Source organism: Protopterus annectens, chromosome 10.part0, assembly GCF_019279795.1.
Source record: "Protopterus annectens isolate FY-2018-M chromosome 10.part0, PAN1.0, whole genome shotgun sequence".
NCBI lineage: Eukaryota > Metazoa > Chordata > Ceratodontiformes > Protopteridae > Protopterus > Protopterus annectens.
Window position 1 is genome coordinate 1793265487 of NC_056744.1, and position 18943 is coordinate 1793284429.

At 41.5% G+C, this 18943-nt stretch overlaps 1 protein-coding gene across 4 annotated transcripts in view; it reads right to left on the reverse strand.

Annotated features, from left to right (window-relative positions):
* Nucleotides 1-18943, reverse strand: part of RUSF1 (RUS family member 1) — a 261474-nt gene that overhangs the window by 34735 nt on the left and 207796 nt on the right. For all 4 annotated transcript variants that reach the window (XM_044086627.1, XM_044086629.1, XM_044086628.1 and 1 more), the window contains exon 14: nt 14768-14845. In XM_044086627.1, coding sequence (XP_043942562.1) covers nt 14768-14845 — 78 coding nt within the window. The remainder of the gene's footprint in view (nt 1-14767; nt 14846-18943) is intronic.

Genomic DNA, 18943 nt, shown 5'->3' on the forward strand with positions numbered 1-18943 from the left:
GCTCTTTGGCTCTGTCCCACTGTGGTTCTGCCACGCTCCTCCTATTGGCTACTATTCCTGCATCTGAGCTGTCCAGGGTGCTGAAGTACTGTGTACTGCATAATGATAGGCTCCCACTGGATGCACATGTTGCCTGCTGTTGCTTCTCCCTACATCATTTCCTCCACACCCGCTTACACACACCCATCTCCCTACATCATTTCCTACACACACACACACACACACACACACACACACACACACACACACACACACACACACACACACACACACACACACACGAGCGCACGCGCACAGTTCCTCGATGCACTGAGCTGTCAAGGGTGCTGAAGTCAGAATTACTGTTACATTTTACTTAAAAACTACAAAGTATAAAAACAGAATGCTTTTTAGTCAAGTTCCTCGATGCACTGAGCTGTTAAGGATGCTGAAGTCATATACACTGTTATTTTCACTTAAAAACTGCAAAGTATAAAAACGGAATGCTTTTTAGCTATGTTCCTCAATGCACTGACCTGTTCAGTGTGCTGAAGTACTCTCTATTGCATAATGATTCCTCAACCACTCAGTCAATAAACATTTAGGGTAATACTGACTGATTACTATTAATAAATCTTGATGCATCCACATAAATACAAAATTACTGTTGTATTTTACTTCAAAATTGAAAAGTAATAAATAAAATTATAAGTAAAATAAGATTAAAAAAATGCTTTTTACACAGTCGCTGTAAAAAGTAAAAAATACAGAAGACTAAAAACTTTGCAAAAGAAGCACAGAAAAGCTGATTTCAGAAAAACATTCCAGGTTGGTGTTGTTGATTCCTCCTACTTCTTCTGCTGCCTCATTACCAGACTCAGCAAAACCAAACTCAAATGCTTTTCTGAAATCAGCTTGCCTGTGTTTCTTCTGCAAAGTTTGCAGTCTTCTTCCTTATTTTTTACATTTTAGAGTGACTGAATAAAAAGCATTCTTTATTAAAACAAATCTTTTTTTTTAACTTATATTTTTCTTTTTCTTTTTCTTTTGTGTTTTCTATTTACCCTGCCTGCACTGTTGCTATTTGGTACAGATTTGTTTACATTTTGTTAAATAACCTTACAAATGGCAATACCATTTAAAAGATAAAAGCAGGGAAACAGGACAGTCGAATCAACATCTCCCCCCTCTCTGCTTATTGTGCATGCATATTTTCTCAATATCTTGTATACTCCATTTTCCGACATGCTTATACAAACAGTTTTACAACAGTACACCAGCAGTATCCCTTCCACTATATGTAAGTCATTCTGAATTCACATCTACATTCAGGATGCATAGATTTCTTAGAAAAAGCATCAAAGTAACAGTGTAAAGTGTATTGGTGCTGTATTGTGATAATATTTTGAAACAGCAAATATTGTGGGATGACCTATGCAAGGTATAAAAACACTGTGTGTGCTGCAGTTAACGAAGGGCTGAATAAGTGTCCCCTCAAGCGTTCCATTTCTGTATTTTCAATGTTTAAGGTGTTTGTGCTTCACAAGACTATCTAGCTATTTATCACAGACTGATAGAATCAAATCCAGAACATCGGGGCAGAGCTCATTAGCAGATCTATGATGTGCTAATGAGCTCTGTCCCAATGTTCTGGGTTTGATTCCATCGGTTTCTGCTTGCACATTGTGTACCTGAAGTAAGTCACTTCACCAGGCAGTGCTACAGGTCACACTTACCATTGTACCTACTAGGGAACCTGGTTAACAACTAAAAAAAAAATCACATTTAGCAAGGAAGTCCTAAATGCCTTTAAAATCATGCTGTAATCCCCAAATATCTGCATACAGACACACACACACATACATTAAAATTCCTTATCTACAAAAAAAAAAAAACAAAAAAAAAAAACAGTGACACTAGAGACCCAATTTCTCAATGTCAAGCCTCCAACACCCACAGAAGAGTACTACCAACAAAAAAGCAGATTCCCTGTGTATCCTGTAAGGGTATACTCATATTTAAAGGAGCATTACCTATACTCCTGAAACAAATATTATTACCAGTGGGTGCTCTTCTCCCTCTGAGGAAACCTGGCTGAGTACAGCCCCCACCCTACGGTACAAAGCTGTCACCTGCACAACAAATTCTTTGCTGTAATCTGGACTGGGTAACACAGGGGGTCCTCCCAAAGCCCCTTTAAGCTTTTGGAATACCTGCTCTCAGGCAGGGGTCCACACTACCTTTTCTGGCCTGTTTTTCCTTCTCAGGTCTGTGAGGGGAGCAGCTACTGTACTATAATTGGGAATAAACTTTCTACAGTACCCCAATGTCCCCAAGAATGTCCTCACCTGATTTCTGGTAACATGGGCAAGCCACGCCTGAATGGCTTCAAGTTTGGCAGGTTCTGGTCTAATTTTACCACTCCCCACTCTATGTCCCAGGTAGGAGACCTCTACCATAACCACCAGACACTTACTGGGCTTAATGGTCAACCCTGCCCTTTGCAGTCTGCCCAGGACTTCCCTGACATGCTGAAGGTGCTCATGCCAGGAATGGCTGTACATAACAATATCATCCAGGTAAGCAAGGGCATAATCTCCTGCTCCTGCTAAGATATGATCTACCAGCCTCTGAAAGATCACTGGGGCATTTTTCATCCCAAAGGGCATCTTTGTGAACTTGTATAATCCAAAAGGAGTCACAAAGGCTGACCTATCTTTAGCAGCAGGAGTCAAGAGCAACTGCCAGTAGCCCTTGATTAGATAAATAGTGGTCAGATACTTAGCCCCACCCAGCTGCTCTAAGGCTTCATCTGTCCTAGGTATGGAATAAGCATCTGACTCTTTGTGAATATTTAATTTCCTGTAGTCCACACAGAACCTGGTGCTGCCATTTTTCTTTGGTACCAGCACCACTGGGGAAGCCCAGGGACTGCTGAACTCCAGGATTACCTCCAAATCCAACATTTCATGTACCTCCTCCCTCTGAGTCTGTCTGACTCACTCAGGCACCCTGTAAGGAGCCTGCTTGATAGGCCTTTAGTGTCTTGTATCCACATGGTGCTGCACCAGGTGAGTGCACCCTGGTTTCCCAGCGAACATGCCCCCAAACCTCTGTAACACTTCTCGGATTTCTCAAACCTGGGTAGGGGATAGCCATTAGGACATAGCTACCCCTTACACTGAGGTGTCAGTCTGAGCCTCACTGAGTAGATCAGTCACCTGATCTCCCTCAAACTCCTCCTGCAACCCACTACAAATACCAACACCAGGTCCTCCCTATAATGGTAAGGCTTCTTCATGTTAACATGGCACAATTTGTGTCCCTGCCTCCTGCCTAGCTGTTCTGCCATGTAGTTAACATCACTGACCTTCCTTACAACTTTGAATTGTCCCTCCCAAACTGCCTGCAGCTTATTGCATCTGACAGGAATGATAACCATCATCTGCTGTCCCACAGCACACTCTAGGGCTTGAGCATTCCTGTCATACCAGACCATGTTCTGCTGTTAGGCTCCTGCCAGGTTCTCCTGGGCCAAGTCCATGAGCTCCCTAAGCCTTGTCCTGAAGTTTAGGACATATGCCGTAACAAACTCCTTGTAGGATTCACACTTACCCTCCTCCCACTCATCACAAATCAAATCTAAAGGCCCCCCTCACCCTATGCTGATACAGCAACTCAAAGGGTGAAAAAGCTGGGGATTCCTGGGGTACCTCTCTGTATGCAAACAGCAGAGGAGGCAATTATTTTTCCCACTCTCTTGTAAGCTGGTCTGCAAATGACCGAAGCATGGTCTTTAGTGTAGAGTTTAACCTCTCCACAACGCCATTAGTTTGGGGATGGTAGGTGTTGGCCTTTAGGTGCTTCATGCCACAGCACTCCCACAGACAACCCAGCAGGTCTTACATGAAAATGGCACCTCTGTCAGTCAGTATTTCTGTCGGGAAAACAACCCTGCTGAAAATCCCTAACAAAGCATTTGCCACCTTCTGTGCCTCGATGGAGGACAGAGCCACTACCTCAGGTTATCTAGTAGCATAATCTACTAGCACCAGGATATACTTCTTCCCTGTGCAGCATGGGGTACCCAGAGGTCCCACAATATCCATAGCTACCCTCTGAAATAGCTCTTCAATCACAGGCAAAGATATCAATGGAGCCATGACCTTGTCTCCTACCTTGTCTACATTTTGGCACTGCTCACAGGTCCTGCAGTACCCTGTTACCTCCCTTTCAATCCCAGGCCAATAAAAGGTCTGCATAATACACCTCTTTGGTATGCTTTATGCCCATATGACCTGCAAAAGGAATGTCATGGGATATGGCTAGAAGTGCCAGACGGTAGGCTATAGGCACTACCAACTGCTGTATTACGTCACCCTCTAACCCTCCCTCAGGGGTCCACTCTCTATACAGATACCCTCTGTTCCAGTATCCAGACTCCCCTTTTCCTTGAGAATCAGGAGCCTCCCTAGCTACCTCCCTCAAGCCTCTCAGTATTGGGTCCAAGAGCTGAGTCTGTCTCAACTCTATCTTTGTAATTCTTCCCAGCTCCCCTTCCACAGGAAGTCTGGTATCCTCTGACAGCTGTGCCTCACTGCCAGCCTGGGTACTACCACTCACCTCTGCCCTTGCAGCCACTCTGGTCAAGGGAACAAAAGTACCTACCAGCCGCTGTAGCTCGCCTTCAGGCTTACTGCTACAGGGCAGCTCCCTCCCTGAAATAGCCACCTCACCAGCCCTGGCTTCAGGTGTGGGGTCTGTCAGGGTCTCCACAAGCTACAAGACCCACATACTTGTCTCCAAGCCTGACTGCATGTAACTGCATGCACACACGGTACTGCATTAACAAAATCATACTCTATCAAGACATCTATAGGGATAGCCTCAAACACACCTTCTTGCTTGCTTTCTTTTCCACCCTCCCAGTCAAGGTGAACCCTGGCCAAATGCATTTGGAATGGGGTTCCTCCTAAACCTCTGACTGGACTGGACTGCTCAAGCAAGTACTGCTCCTTTTTAACCACTGCAAGCTTCAAATGGTTATGTCATAGGTTGTGTTTCTCTTAGCACTAGTCTGTTTTTCTTCCACTAAGATAAGATATAATCACTGGTGATAGTTGGGTACCCCTGTTGTCTCCAGACAATTTACTACTGGCATACTGTTATTCCCACTTGCTGGTTCCCCCACCTTTTGCGCCCCACCTTGCCTCTGTGGACATCTATATGATACATGGCCCCAATGGTTACATTCAAAACACTTAACCCTTGATCCTGGCTATGTACCTGAACTACTGGTTTCCCCTGTTACTGGTGGGCCCTGTTGGGGTGGTTTAGGCTGCCCACCATGGGTTCCCTTATATCCATGGGCAGCACTGGGTATCCCCTTTTTGAGCAATGATGCCATGCTTGCTAAGTAGAAATGCCCTTTTGTCCCCCCAGCTCATCTGCAGAGTTACACTTGCGGTCTGCCAACCAGATTATCATGTCCTCAGGCAAAGTGCTAAGAGCTTGTCCCCTCACCAAAATGTCTGCCAGTCCTTCAAAAGTGATGACCTGACACTTACTCACTCACCTATGAAAATAAGTGTTGAACTCAGCAATATAATCTCACTCACTTTTACCTGCCTTGTGTGCATGCTCACAAAAGGTTTTATGAAAGCTTCTTCAGGTGTTAACTTAAAACATTCAAGCAAACATTGCTTTACTTTGTTGTAGTTTAAACAATCAATATCAGACAATTTAGAAACAGCAGTTACAGCTATACCATGGAGTAAGCAGGTCAGGAACGGTACCCAGAGCCCTTGGTCAACATTACACTGTTCACAAACCCTTTCAAATACATGAATAAACTATCAAAATTAACACCCTCTTGTAAACTGTGGAAAACATTTACTGACCTTTATTGCTTTTGGGGTTCAGGTATTCCCTTCCCCATGACCTCCATGACCCTGGCGAAGAGTCAGCATCTCCTTCTCATATTGACACTGCTTTTCATTTTCTTCAGCCTCCAAATGCCGCAGTCTCTCTGCTGATTCTAATTCCAAATGCCTGCCTCCAGTTCAAGTCTCTAACTCCAGATGGATTCGAAGTCTTCTGAGGAAAAGCTGTACTGTCCTGTTCCTGAGGGTTGCAAATTCCCATCACTAGACTGGTTATCCTCCTGGTTGCTGGTCTGAGCTGTGACTAAAGTTGAAATGTTTTCCTCTTTAGTCAGGTTAGTATGCATCAGTCCTTTGGTTTTGCACAATTTGGCCAAATGGTTCTTTGTCAACTTGCCATAATCCCCTGCTGACATCTTTGCCTGCTTTCCCTGACTAAACTAAACTAACAAAAAATAAATAAATAAAACTGCTGTGAAATGAAACTCTGAATGTTCACCTTGTGGCTGCTAAAAGGACACGCCTTTAGTGACACTGCCTACAACCTACAGAAGTTTGAGTCCTCAGCCAAGTGTCTAAGCCAAGTCCTCCAGCACCCTCTCTGTGAAACCAGTGCTTTGTGTCACTGCTCTGTGCAGCTGACACACACAGTCTTTGAGATTTGATTTACACACACACCTGGGAAAGGCTGGCACAGGTTTACTAGCTATGCCCCCTTCTGCTGAGACTATAATGTAGTTACTGCCACCAGACACTACCAAGCCAGCTTCTCTAAGGCTCTTACAATGGTACCCAATTGAGTGAAATTAATATTAATACAAATGTTAGTTTGACCAATACAGCAAGGATTTCAGGAGTGACCACAGAGTCACCAAACAGATATGAGTACTCTCAAAGGTTAAAATATTCTCTAAAGGACCAGACACAAAGAAAAGTGCAAATATATTTAATAATAAATAATAAAAGAACATGAAAATACCAAATATCTATTTACAATAAACACCAGAGTTTCAGCCACAGGAAATAATAAAATAGAACAGATTCACAGAGATACAGAAAAAACAGTACTTAGCTAGTCTCACTATATTTTCCTGACTGATCTAAAGAGTTACTATTCTCTCATCACTTACTAGCGCAAGCCAAGGTGAAGTAGGTGAGGGTTCTTTCTATGTTAGGTTCCAAGGAATACACTGCTCTAAGATGTCCATCTTACCTAGTATTAAACAATAGTTCACCCCAAAGACAATGCAAAATGCTTCCTAGTACAGACTTTTTGTTTCTGGCTGTGTTGGGAACTGTAAGATAGCATCTTTATGGCCCAGGCCCAGTAATTTAATTTCTTACTATTTTTCAAAGTTTGACATTAACCTCTTCTCTTCCAGTATCCTCTGTTCAAACATATACATTTAAACAGATTCAATAATGCATGTACATTTCTTTTTCTGTCCAGAAGGACATACTGTTGGTACATTTTTAACACAAACAGCTTTACAAATACATGTTTCAACACAAGCATCTGTACAAATCAGTTTGATATACGAATGACATATAATTCTTTACAAAATTCCAGCTAGCTATGCTGGCATATGTTACACATCCACTGCCTTACTTCTCTGAGAATAGCTGGCAATACCTCACATCGTCACAGCCTATTCAACTGCTGCATGTAGCTGTAACTACACAGGTTAACTGTAGCTACAATATGCATGTATTTAAGCTGAACTTCATGCATTTTCATGGAGTTATGTGCCACTGTTTTCAGCATGCAGTATTGAATTCATACACATGCCTCGACATTGCATCAGTATACTTTTGATGACTGCAAATCACCAAACTCAGTAGTAAAGTGAGAAGTTGTTGACTTGGAAGTTGTTTACAGTTAATTGTATGTCCAGTTTCTGCCTTTCCTGAAGTTATCTGCACATTCCCCGGACTGCATAAGCATCAGAAAGTCTATGTACTATTCAGTTCAGAGGTGTCTATCAGGCTAACAACCACAAGGGCTTTTTTAAGCTTAGTCATGCATCCCAAATCTCTGACATGTTCTGGTTGCCTTGATAACTGTAAGCAGGAGCTTGAGAGATGAAACATTTACAAGCAGAAGCCTGGGAGATGAACCATTTACAGGTTGCTTGTGTCCATTAGAGACACAGGTGCCAAGCCAAGGATGAATTTCCTATTCCCCATCCAACTGTCTAAGTTATACTTAAATTTGGTTAGGGAGGAACTCTGTTTCACATGGATAGAGAGCCTGTTCCACAGACAGCATAGTCTCTGGGATACATACCTACCTCTCCAGTAGATCCTATTTATTTCATAGCAAGGTTTAAGTCTTCAGAATGGGTAATTCTGCAGCAGTTTGTTTTGCTGATATGCAGGAAGCCCATCAGAGTGGGGTCTGACAATGCCCTATATGCCAGGCACAGATATCCCCTCAACAGCCTGTAGGAGACAGAATACAGGGATAGGGCCTTGAGGCGGTCTGCATAGGACATTTTATTTATGCCCTGTATTCTTTTAGTGAGGAACATCTGTGGAAGTTCCAATTGTTGGATATGCCTGGTTAGCTACATACAAAAGGGAGCATTGTACTCAATGACAGGTCTGATGAATGGCAAATGCAGCAAAACAATGACTTCCTTGAACCTAGGTGCCATACCTTTGTTTATAACTTGCACAGCAAAGAATTATTTCCTCACTACTATAGACACGTGTTGGTCAAAGGCTAGATTACTGTCTATGTGTGTCCCCAGGTCCCTGACTACTGGGTCAACTCTTATGGGTGTGTTGTCAATATGATTGTTATCAGTGATGGATGACTTCCAGAAGGAAACTATTATACATTTCTTGGCATTTAGTTCTAGTCCATGGCTCTGACACTAGTTGTTTATCTGTATCAGCCCTTCCTGGAGAACATTTGTGTCAGTGTGAGATTTAATGACAGCTCCTAATTTATAATCATCTGCAAATTTAGTCAGCCAGAGACCAGTGACATTGGCCTTGACTTCAGAGAAGTAAATGCCAAAAAGGAGTGGTCCAAGGACTGATCACTGAGGGACTCCACGTGTGACTGGCCTCTTTGTAGAGGAGAACTCCCCAATTCTAACCTCCTGGGTCCTGTCTGTGAGCCAGTCAGCCATCCACCGGATGACATACAGGTTTGTACCTAACCTCTTGAGTTTGTCAACAATCCCAGAGTAGGTACTGTGTCAAGTACTGTGTCAAATGCCTTGGCCAGGTCAAAGTAGGTAGTTTGAACCATTCTGCCTTCATCTGTTGCTCTGGTGACCTTCTCAAAGAAGTCTGCCAGGTTGAGTAAGCATGACCTGCCCTTGATGAAACCAAACTGGGTTGGGTCCAGTGTCTGGAGTTTTCCTGTGTCATTATTGATCATTTCCATGATAATTCTTTCCATGGCTTTGCATATAAGACTAGTGAGACTTATAGGTCTGTAGTTTCCAGGGCCTGTAGACGGCCCAACTTTGTGCAGAGGGATGACTGTTGGCTGTTCTCCATTCATGAGGCACAAAGCCAGTTTGGAGGCTACAGTTAAATAGCAATTCCAGACGGCCTGATAGGTCATGTTTCTGCTATTCAGAAGGCATCATGGGGTAGTTTCTGGAGCAACTGATGCAGTGTTCTTGGCCTTAGAGAGAGTGAGAGAGAGCATTAAGAAATTGCTCCCTAGTGATAGCAGGGGGAGTTATATTTGATGGTATTTCCCGAGTGAAAGTTGAGTTGGAGAAAGGGGTAAAGCTGGAGCTAAATTTATCTGCTGGTAGTTTTGCTATGTCTTCTGGTTCAGTACAGGTGGCTCCATTTGCAATGAGCTCTGCACACAATTGTGTATTGCGTTTGAGGATGTGGACATAGCTAAAGAATACCTTGTGGCTGTCCTTGGCCTGGGAGGCTAAACTTACCTCAAATTTGGCTTTGGTAGACTTCATTCATCATCAGAGTTGTTTGTTTACTTTGATGAGAGTGGTTTTATCCTGCTGGGTGCTGCACCTCCTAATTTTTGCCATGATTTTCTTCCTCCTGTTATACAGCCTAGTGATTTTGTGATTCCACCAGGGTGGCTTGTTTTTTGAGTTAGTGCTGGACTTTTTCCTGGTGGGTACAGCTGCCTCTATGCAGCTATTAACATGCTGATACAGGGTTTATGTGAACAGTTCTGCATAGGCAGCAGTGTTCTCAGGGTTTATGGGGGTTTCAAATTGTGCCAGGCTATCACTTAATAGTAGGAATTTAGCTGTAGACTAGTTCCTGATTATTCCAGGGTTAGCTGAGGATCCAGGTTTTATTTTTACTTCAAAGGAGACCATTTTGTGGTCCGACCATACTAGGGAAAACATTACAGTAGGGGGTGTGCAGAACTCTCCCCTATTAGTGAGGGCCAGATCCAGTATGGCTGTACCCCTGGTTGGTGTACTGACAATCTGGTCTAGGGAGTTTGTGTTTACAAAATCCAGGAATCACTGTGCCTATACATTTGGTGTTCTATAGGATTCCCAGTTAACAGTGAAGCAATTAAAGTCGCTCATGAATATGGTTATTGGGTCAGATGCTGAGTGTTTCCGGTAAGTTTAAGTATATGGTATGGCTTTCCTGTACAGCTTGCAAGGAAGTGGTATTGGATTTTGCCTATGGTGATTTGAACATGGAGTAACTCAAGTGCATTGTCCTGTTTGACCAGCTTTGAGGTAAATTTATTTTTGATGTACATCGAGACACCTCCACCTTTACTCCCTATCTGTGTAGTAGCTGGTCTAAATATGTGGAGGGCATTATAACCTTACACTGTCGGTGTGCTCTCCATGGCTTTAAACCATGTCTCAGTGACCACACCGATGTCACCGTTCTACAGGGTGAAGATACCTTCTAGGGACTGGCGTTTTTGGTTTCGACTCCTAATATTGAGCAGTAACAGCTTTAGATTTTCTTGGTTTTGATTTGCTATGTCGGAAGTACTTTCAGTTTGGCACTGCCTAAAAAAGGCACTTTGGGGGAAGACGCTTTAGTTAATATTCAAAAGCCTAGATGGGAGAGGTGCACCATCCCTGGCAAAGCAGTGTGGTCTGTTGACCATCTCCTTCCATGCTGACAAATATATTTTCATCCCACCCCCTCCCCCATAGCCTTGGCATACGGTTAAATCACTGGAACTTTATTAATTTCCCCTCTGCCCCCTGTAAGAACTATGGAAAGTGATTGCCAGATGGTTTTAATATATACCCTTCCCAAAACAGAAGAAACAATTCACCTGCACTCATAATTTCCCTGATGACAGTGACATTTCTACTGCATCCCATCACCCAAATTCCCAATGTCCCACACTTACCCATACACAGAACAAAGCCCCTTCAGAAGATGAGAGCAAACTAAGCTAAGCACTATGGCAAAGTAAGGTGGGCTTTTCCATTACACTTTCCAATGGGTGCTTCAACTAGTGACCACAGTATGGTTATCTTGTTGCATTCTGACCCTAAATTTTCAACGTGGCATCAGCAGACCCACCTCCTCTCCCCAGTAATCTATAATCCTCCCACTATACATTTCTGCCTGCAAGGCTCAATTTGTTCAATTAAACTTAATGTCATAATTTTGGTACTACTCAGTGACAATATCCTAAATTTCTAACAAATACATATTATTCAGTTTCATGAAATGAAGTATAAAATAATCTTCAGGAAAATATGTCCTATTTTCTGACTTAATTTCAAGAGCATGAGTGTTAAAATGCATTCGACAGAAATTAGTAACAAAACTGCTGACACTACCAAAGTTATGACATTGAATTTCCTTATGCACATATACCCTGCCCCCCCCCCCGAATGTAGAAGCATTCTACATCTTCCCACTAAATGCAAACTCAAGCCTCCTCTTTAGAATAGTTCACTTTTTTTTTTTAATTTCTCCAAGTCTTTTGGGTTTCTAATACCATGACAGGAATGGGCCCCATTCCTAAGTCAAAGTATGATTAAAGTTCATGAAATTTGTATTGTTTCAATTTTTGATGTCAGCCAGGAGTGCTCTTCAAAGCACCTGCAATGTGCCCAGCAATGACTACTACTACAATTCGTACAGAGTTACATATATTGGTAACATATCGAAATACGATTGTAGATTCTATTTTATAAGACCTGTTGCTCCTACTACTATCGGGACTGTCTGAGTATCTTTCTTCCACATTGCTCTCGTTCTACCTGCAAATCCTGATATTTTATGACTTTGTGTTGCTCTGTACGCAAGACACTGTAGTCACTGTGTGGCGATTTCAATGATCAATGCTACTTCTGTCTTCTTTTCATGGACCACTATATCCAGTTTTCTATATTCACCAGTTTATTCTTTTTGATGTCCAAGAAAAATACACTCTATAAGTACTGATATCATAAAATCGTGTTCAGAAAAGAATTTATGAATCAAGGTCCATGGTGCAGGGAGGGATGGACTGCTGAGTGCAGCCTTGGTGTCCTAGATCCTACTAGTAGGCCCGGACACTGGAGGGAATGATCAGGGTTGACTTGCTTATGCTGTAGGAAAAGATGCACGTCAGCTCACTGCACGGCTGACACCTGGCGGAGGCCAAGTGGCAGTGCAAGTAGCAGAAGGCCCAAGAATGTAGTCTTCAGCCTGCCAAGCAGTGCGGAGGGCTGTAGCTGGATTTGGCATGCGCATGGAAGTGGAGAGCCCATACACATGACTGGGCAAAAACTGTCAGCCCAACTTCAAATGCAAACCCACCAATCTCTATAAGGGGGAATTAGCAGCATACAAAACCAAACTAAATCAAATTCCCACTCCTGCTGGATGCCAACTATGACTCACTGACTCTTGACTCCCTTTCTCAGTGTCCTTGGATCCCAAGGCAAGCAGGGGAACACATGGGCTAACGTGAGATGAGCCCTCAATAATTACGAAGATTCTAAAGGAGAAGGAGACTCAAACAAATCAAGTCGGATAACTCCAGAAGGTGTCATCTCTTGTAAAGTACTCCAGGCTTTAATCAAACTTTGCCCAGTACTTATTTCTTTTGCTGTCCACACAAGTATAACAGCGGTCATTTTTCACCACTGGGGCAAAGCATGCTTTTTGTACTGCTGCAAAGACTACTGTACCTGTTTTATTATTACATCATGTCCCAGAAATAAAAATGTTCCTACTTGTATTTATTTACTTGGTGGCTTCAAAAATAACACAATCTATTCTAACAAAAAATAGTGAAAAATCCAAAGGTTACAGCAGAATGTTAAATTTAGGAGTTTCACTCCTATGAATAAAAACTGTATGTACACCAATCCTTTCAGATTACCTTATGAGTAAGATAGCTGCTATTTATTGCATAGCAAATCATCAAAATAAAAAAGAAATACATTAAAGTTTTAATATATCCAGTTCTATGTGCATATTTTCTTGTTTTCCTTAACAGGTAATCTACTTCTGTGCCATTCCACTAGAACAGAGGCAGAGCATCCCTCTATAGTTTATTGGTGACCCACATTTAGCTGGCATCTTGGGAAATCAGAAAGTCAGTGGCCACGCTCGTATGAGACAGGCCAGGGAACATGCCACATCTATATCACTTCCTGGAGGGCACCAAGGGGTGGCATGGCATTTTGCAGCAATCCAGAAACAAGATGACCCCTTACACTTCATGTAAGGGAACATGCACATAAACATATTGACGTCTTGTAGAATTTAAGGTTTACAGGAGAAAATGGCAGGCCTAAAATGCAGTATGACATGCCCCACCTGTCTCCACAGGAGGAACAACATAAGCCAAATGGCCATGAAGCTTTCTTCCCTAGATAAGGAGGAACCATCCAGTGATGGGCAAAGCAAGCAAAGTAGAGAGAGGTGTAGAGAAAGGTGGGGTTCGGGGGGGGGGGGATGCCCCGATGTCAGTAGAAAAAAAACTGACTTGCTCTTACTTTGCTCCACCTACAACACAAGCAGTGACAATGACAATGGCTCTGACAAATATTTATTTTAGTATTAAAAAAGAAGCAATCATTTCAAAGAAGAACAAAACTATACTGCAAATAGCCCTTGAATTAATTCCTAAAGTCAAAAAATGTTTAATCTTCAGCATAAGCAAATTCAAACCTGGAATTCAAGAGTTATTAAAAATACTTCAAAAACCTTTCTAAAGAATTCAAGAGTTATTAAAATACTTTTAACAGCTTTCTGAGGTGGTTTAAAGCTCTGTACAGATTATGGTTAAATGCATACAGTCTGCAATAAGTAATGCCTTGTTTTGTCACTCTGTGCTCGGTACACTTTACTCCCTTTGCTTCCATTACCAGAATCACCAGGGAAATGAAGCTTAATAAATCTACAAGCTTTAACAATCCTTGCTTAAACTGATATTCTAGCTATTTACATAATAAACATTTAAATATAATTTGCGAAAGTTCATAATGATAGGAGTAGAGCAACATTTTGGGCTCAAGTCCTGAAAAAACAGTTGTGATTTGTTAAGGATCTACTTTCAACAGATAATATGGGCAGCTTCTAATGTAAACCAGTAGTAAAGTGATTACTTTTGTTACATCTCAGCCCCATTGGTCAGGGTTTGATCCTTACCTCTGGATAAGGAATAGTTAGCTTGTATATTCCTAATGTACTTAATCTTTGTACTATGGATGTCTCCCACCTCCTGAAAACTGCTACTTACTCTGACTCACTACCTCTAAACCGTCTCCTTTTTTACTGATAACTTTTCTTCCCAGGGCTATTCTGTAAAAGCAGATTGTGGTTTAGCCAGATTTAGGTTTGAATTTTCTTATGTTGAATATTAAACATTTTTTGACTTCCTAGCTTGAAACAAATGTAATACACAACAGACAACGGTCATTGTCTAAACTACTGAGACACTACTAATGGGATAAGAAAGCACTTACCTCTCCAAAATTTGGGGAACATTTTATCTACTAGGATATGTGTATCCGCAACTACATCCCACAGTTTGTTATCCTTATCTGCAGGGGAAAATAACAGAGATGTAAAGACAAGGAGTTAGTAACACGTACAATCATTTCTCAACATGATCTGCAGGGAAAATAACAGCGATGTAAAGACAAGGCGTTAGTAACACGTACAATCATTTCTCAAGATGATTCCTGCTTTTGCTACGCCCTCACTCTAATCTTTGCCTACTTTGTTGTTTCCAGTCCTTAAACTCACCTCTTCTGCTTTGATGTTCTCAAAGGTCTCATTTTACCAACTTATCACACAGAAGGAGTACAGTCAGATCACATGACTCTATAAATATCTAAATATTTCCAACATGGAAAATCCCAAAACAGTGAAACATATTCCAACACTAGGTAGGTAAGTGAAGCTTTCCCGTTTACTGTTGCTGCACTGTGTCTATCTTCATGGTGACTATGTAAGAATACTAATATATACTGGAAGGACACAGCACCCCATAAAAGTAAGCCCAAGGAGGCAGGCAAAGCCTCCATATCAATATCTTTATCATCGTTCATTATTTTGATCCGTTTTGTAATTCGTTGGAAGTGTTCGTACTTTGTGTGCTTTTATTTTGAAGACAGAAAGTACAGCTGTGTAAGTAAACATACCATAATAGTAGACGGCCAAACGATCATTCGCAGTAACCTAAGCTATATGGGTTATATCGTACATAGGATATAACAGCAGTCTCACTTCCAAAGCTTTAGGGCACATTTTACTCACTCAAATCGTTAGTCAGCTTTAGCTGAACTGACCGAGAAACAGGAGTGGACACAAAGCCCTTCAGGGCTTTCACGCCAACTGACAGAGAGAGGCTAAGCACCGAAAGCACATTGCTAGGAACAAAAACAAATGTCCGCACCGTGGTATAACAGACACACCAAAAAACAAGGGTGATGGAGGGAATGATCATGTCAACATATTCAGTAGAAGAACACTAAATAAAACATAATACAAAAATTGAGAAATGGAAACTCATTTATGAATATGGATAGTAAGAAACAAGCAATGAAAATGTTTTTAGTCTCTTTAGTCTTGTATATGGGTCAGACATACTTTTATTAACGCAAGCAGAAGTTGTGGACAATAACTGATAAAAAATTGGAAGGAATTTATCTGGGAGAGTATCAGGGCAAGAGTTAAGTGAGATAAGTTGATCCTCCCAACAGAGCAAGGTGGTTTAGCTTTACCTGATTTGAAGGGATATTTTACAGCTACACAGTTAAGGGTCAAATATATAACACAAGCAGAAGGTTATAATTCAAAGTAGAAAAGGATGATGATGAAGTAAGGGGGGAGTTCAAGAAATAGAGAGCAAGTGAGATTTTGGATGCAGATTAAAGAGAATAATAACAACCAGACAGAATATAATAATCATAAAGTTGCAGAAAGTATTCTAAGAACTAAGCCAATACATGAAAGGAGAAAGGAGACTCTTCCAATAGGGGTGACTGCAAGTAGGGGTACAGAAAATAGGCACGAGGGGGCTGGAATTTACTGGGGAAACCTGCAAAGGAACCAAGACATTGGGAGCAAATAACTCAAGCAGGAAAGGTAATATAGTGGGATGAGGCCAAAAAAAACATCTGGACTGCAGGATACAGACTGCCATCCCTACCAGAGCTTGATCTTAGAGTACAGGCAAAGAGAAAGAGACGGGGAATTTTAAGTGAAACACCTGTCTGGTAGAGTTTTCAGATGAATCTAGAACAGAAGCAGCTGTTAAAACGGGATAATTAGTACGGCACATAAAATATTGCATGATAACTATAACAATCAATCAGAGGAGGTTAAAAAAGATTGGGAAGCAATACAAAAAAACAATGAGAAGATGTATGTATGGCTCCCAAGTCAATCTTTGCTTGGAAGTGTTTGCATTGGTACTTTATACGCCAAGCAGAATTCAAAGATTTTTTCCTCAGGTTCGTAGCAAATGTTGGAGGTGTGATGAAGAAGAAAGCGGTAACTGGGAGCATATGTTTAGCGAGTGTAACGAGTTGACAGATTTAAAAAATTCCCTTCACAGTACTCTGTCAGAAATTGGGTGAGCAAATGGCTGTAAGGAAATGATTATTGTGGGCTGAGATACAGGATCTGAATTGTCTTGACCTAGTAAGGCCTTATTAAATTTAATTTGGTTGTATGCCAAAAAAGCCATTACTAGAAAATGAAAATCAAAGTCTGTACCAACTGCAATGGAGGTACTGAATATTATAAAAGTGTAAAAGCACTGAAGCAGCATCTTTAGAAAAGGGAAGGAGCAAATTACGGAGAAGTACATGAAAATTGGGAGAACAATACATGCATAACAATGTTCAGGACGAGATATGAGGTTTAAGGGAAGGCAGAAATTCAGCTATTTTTTTGTAATGTTGGACTGATGATAGTAGAAATAAAATATATGTGATATGTATTGTATTTAAATGGAAAAATGTTAAAATGGTTAGTTTTATTTTCTGTTGATGTATGTTTGTCTATGTTTTCAGTGATAATTTAATAAAGGTGCTAAAAAAATATCTTCTGCTACGGGAAGGTTACTTACATAACTGTACTATGCTCATCATGTTCATTAATACTGCAGCAGCCCGAGCTGTACGGGTAGATTACCGTAGCTTAGGTGGAAGAAGAAGGGTCCAGGAGCCTCTCGGGAATGGTCCTAAGAAAACCTGATCTAGACCTGGAGAAGGAATCTGGCTTGTAGTGCTTTGTAAAAGTCTGCACAGTGGACCATGTTACTGCTTCTAGAAATACTTTCAGAGTCCAATGATCCATAAATAAAGCGAAGGCCCTGTAGAGTGGGCCTTGACCCTGCCAGGAATAGTTTTGTTGTGCTAGGAATAATAAAAGGTAATAGTTCACAACAACCATTTGGAAATAGCCTGCTTTAACACAGATTGTCCCTTCTTCTTAACTTCATAAGAAATGAACAAATAATCAGAAGTTCTGAAATGTTTTGTTTTGAGGGGATAGTACCCGAGATGTCTGTGGACTTCCAAGGTATAAAGTATCCTTTCTCCCTCAAGAACACAGAGAAAGGGATAGTTTGGCTTAAAGTAAATACAGATCCACTATAGGCAAAAAAAAAAGGATTAGTACTTAAGAAAACCCTGTCACTGTAGAAAATGAGTTAAGGTTAACCACTATAAGAGCTTGCAACTCAGATACTCTTCTTGCAGAGATCAAACCAATCAATAAAACTGGTTTCCATGTTAAGAACCTCATGTCAGCCAGATAGGCTGGTTCAAATGGAGCAGGCCTTAGGTTCTCTAACATAAAATTAAGATCCCAAGGAGAAGCCACCAGTTTTCTTGGAGGTCTCTTATGCAAAACCCCTTCAAAGACATTTGGATATGCAACTGCCTTGAAAGAGGAGGATCCATATGCAGACATGCTGAAATGACTGACAAATGAACCTTGATAAAAGTGTAAGACAGGCCACTGGATAGTAACTCACACAACTACTGTAAACCCAGGGTAACTCTAGCCCTAGGTATGTGATGGTTAAGTTGTTAGCACCAACTAGAAAACCTTTTCCATTTGCTAATATATGATTTTCTAGTAGAAGGCTGTCTTACCTCCATTAGTTCCTGCTAAATGTCTTCAGTAAACAGATGGCTAAGAGCTATTAAGACTCTATCATCCATGAAGTCAGTTAAAGTTGTTTGGGGTCAGAATGTATCAAACACCCATGTTCTTGTGTGAGCAGATTCATTCTGTGAGGAAGCTTATGGTAACTGACTCTGGCCAATTCCAAAAGAATTGTGAACCACTGCTGCCTGGGCCAGAAGGGAGTCACCACAATGATTTTGGGGGATTCCTTCTGAATCTTCAGAAGTAACCTGGATATCAGTTGAATGGCTGGAAAAGCATACAGGAGCATTCCTGTCCAAAGAAAAGGCATACGTCTTCAAGGCCTTCTTACACAGAGTCCTGGAGCAGAATCTTGCCAGATGATAGTTCAGAAAGGAGGCAGACAGATATATTGAGGAACTCTCCACAGATGGACCAAATAATGGAAGACCCCCGATTTACTTTCCATTACTGAGGGTCTGCCTTTGTCCTGATCAGCTTGTCTGCCACACAATTCTGCTCTGACAGACTGT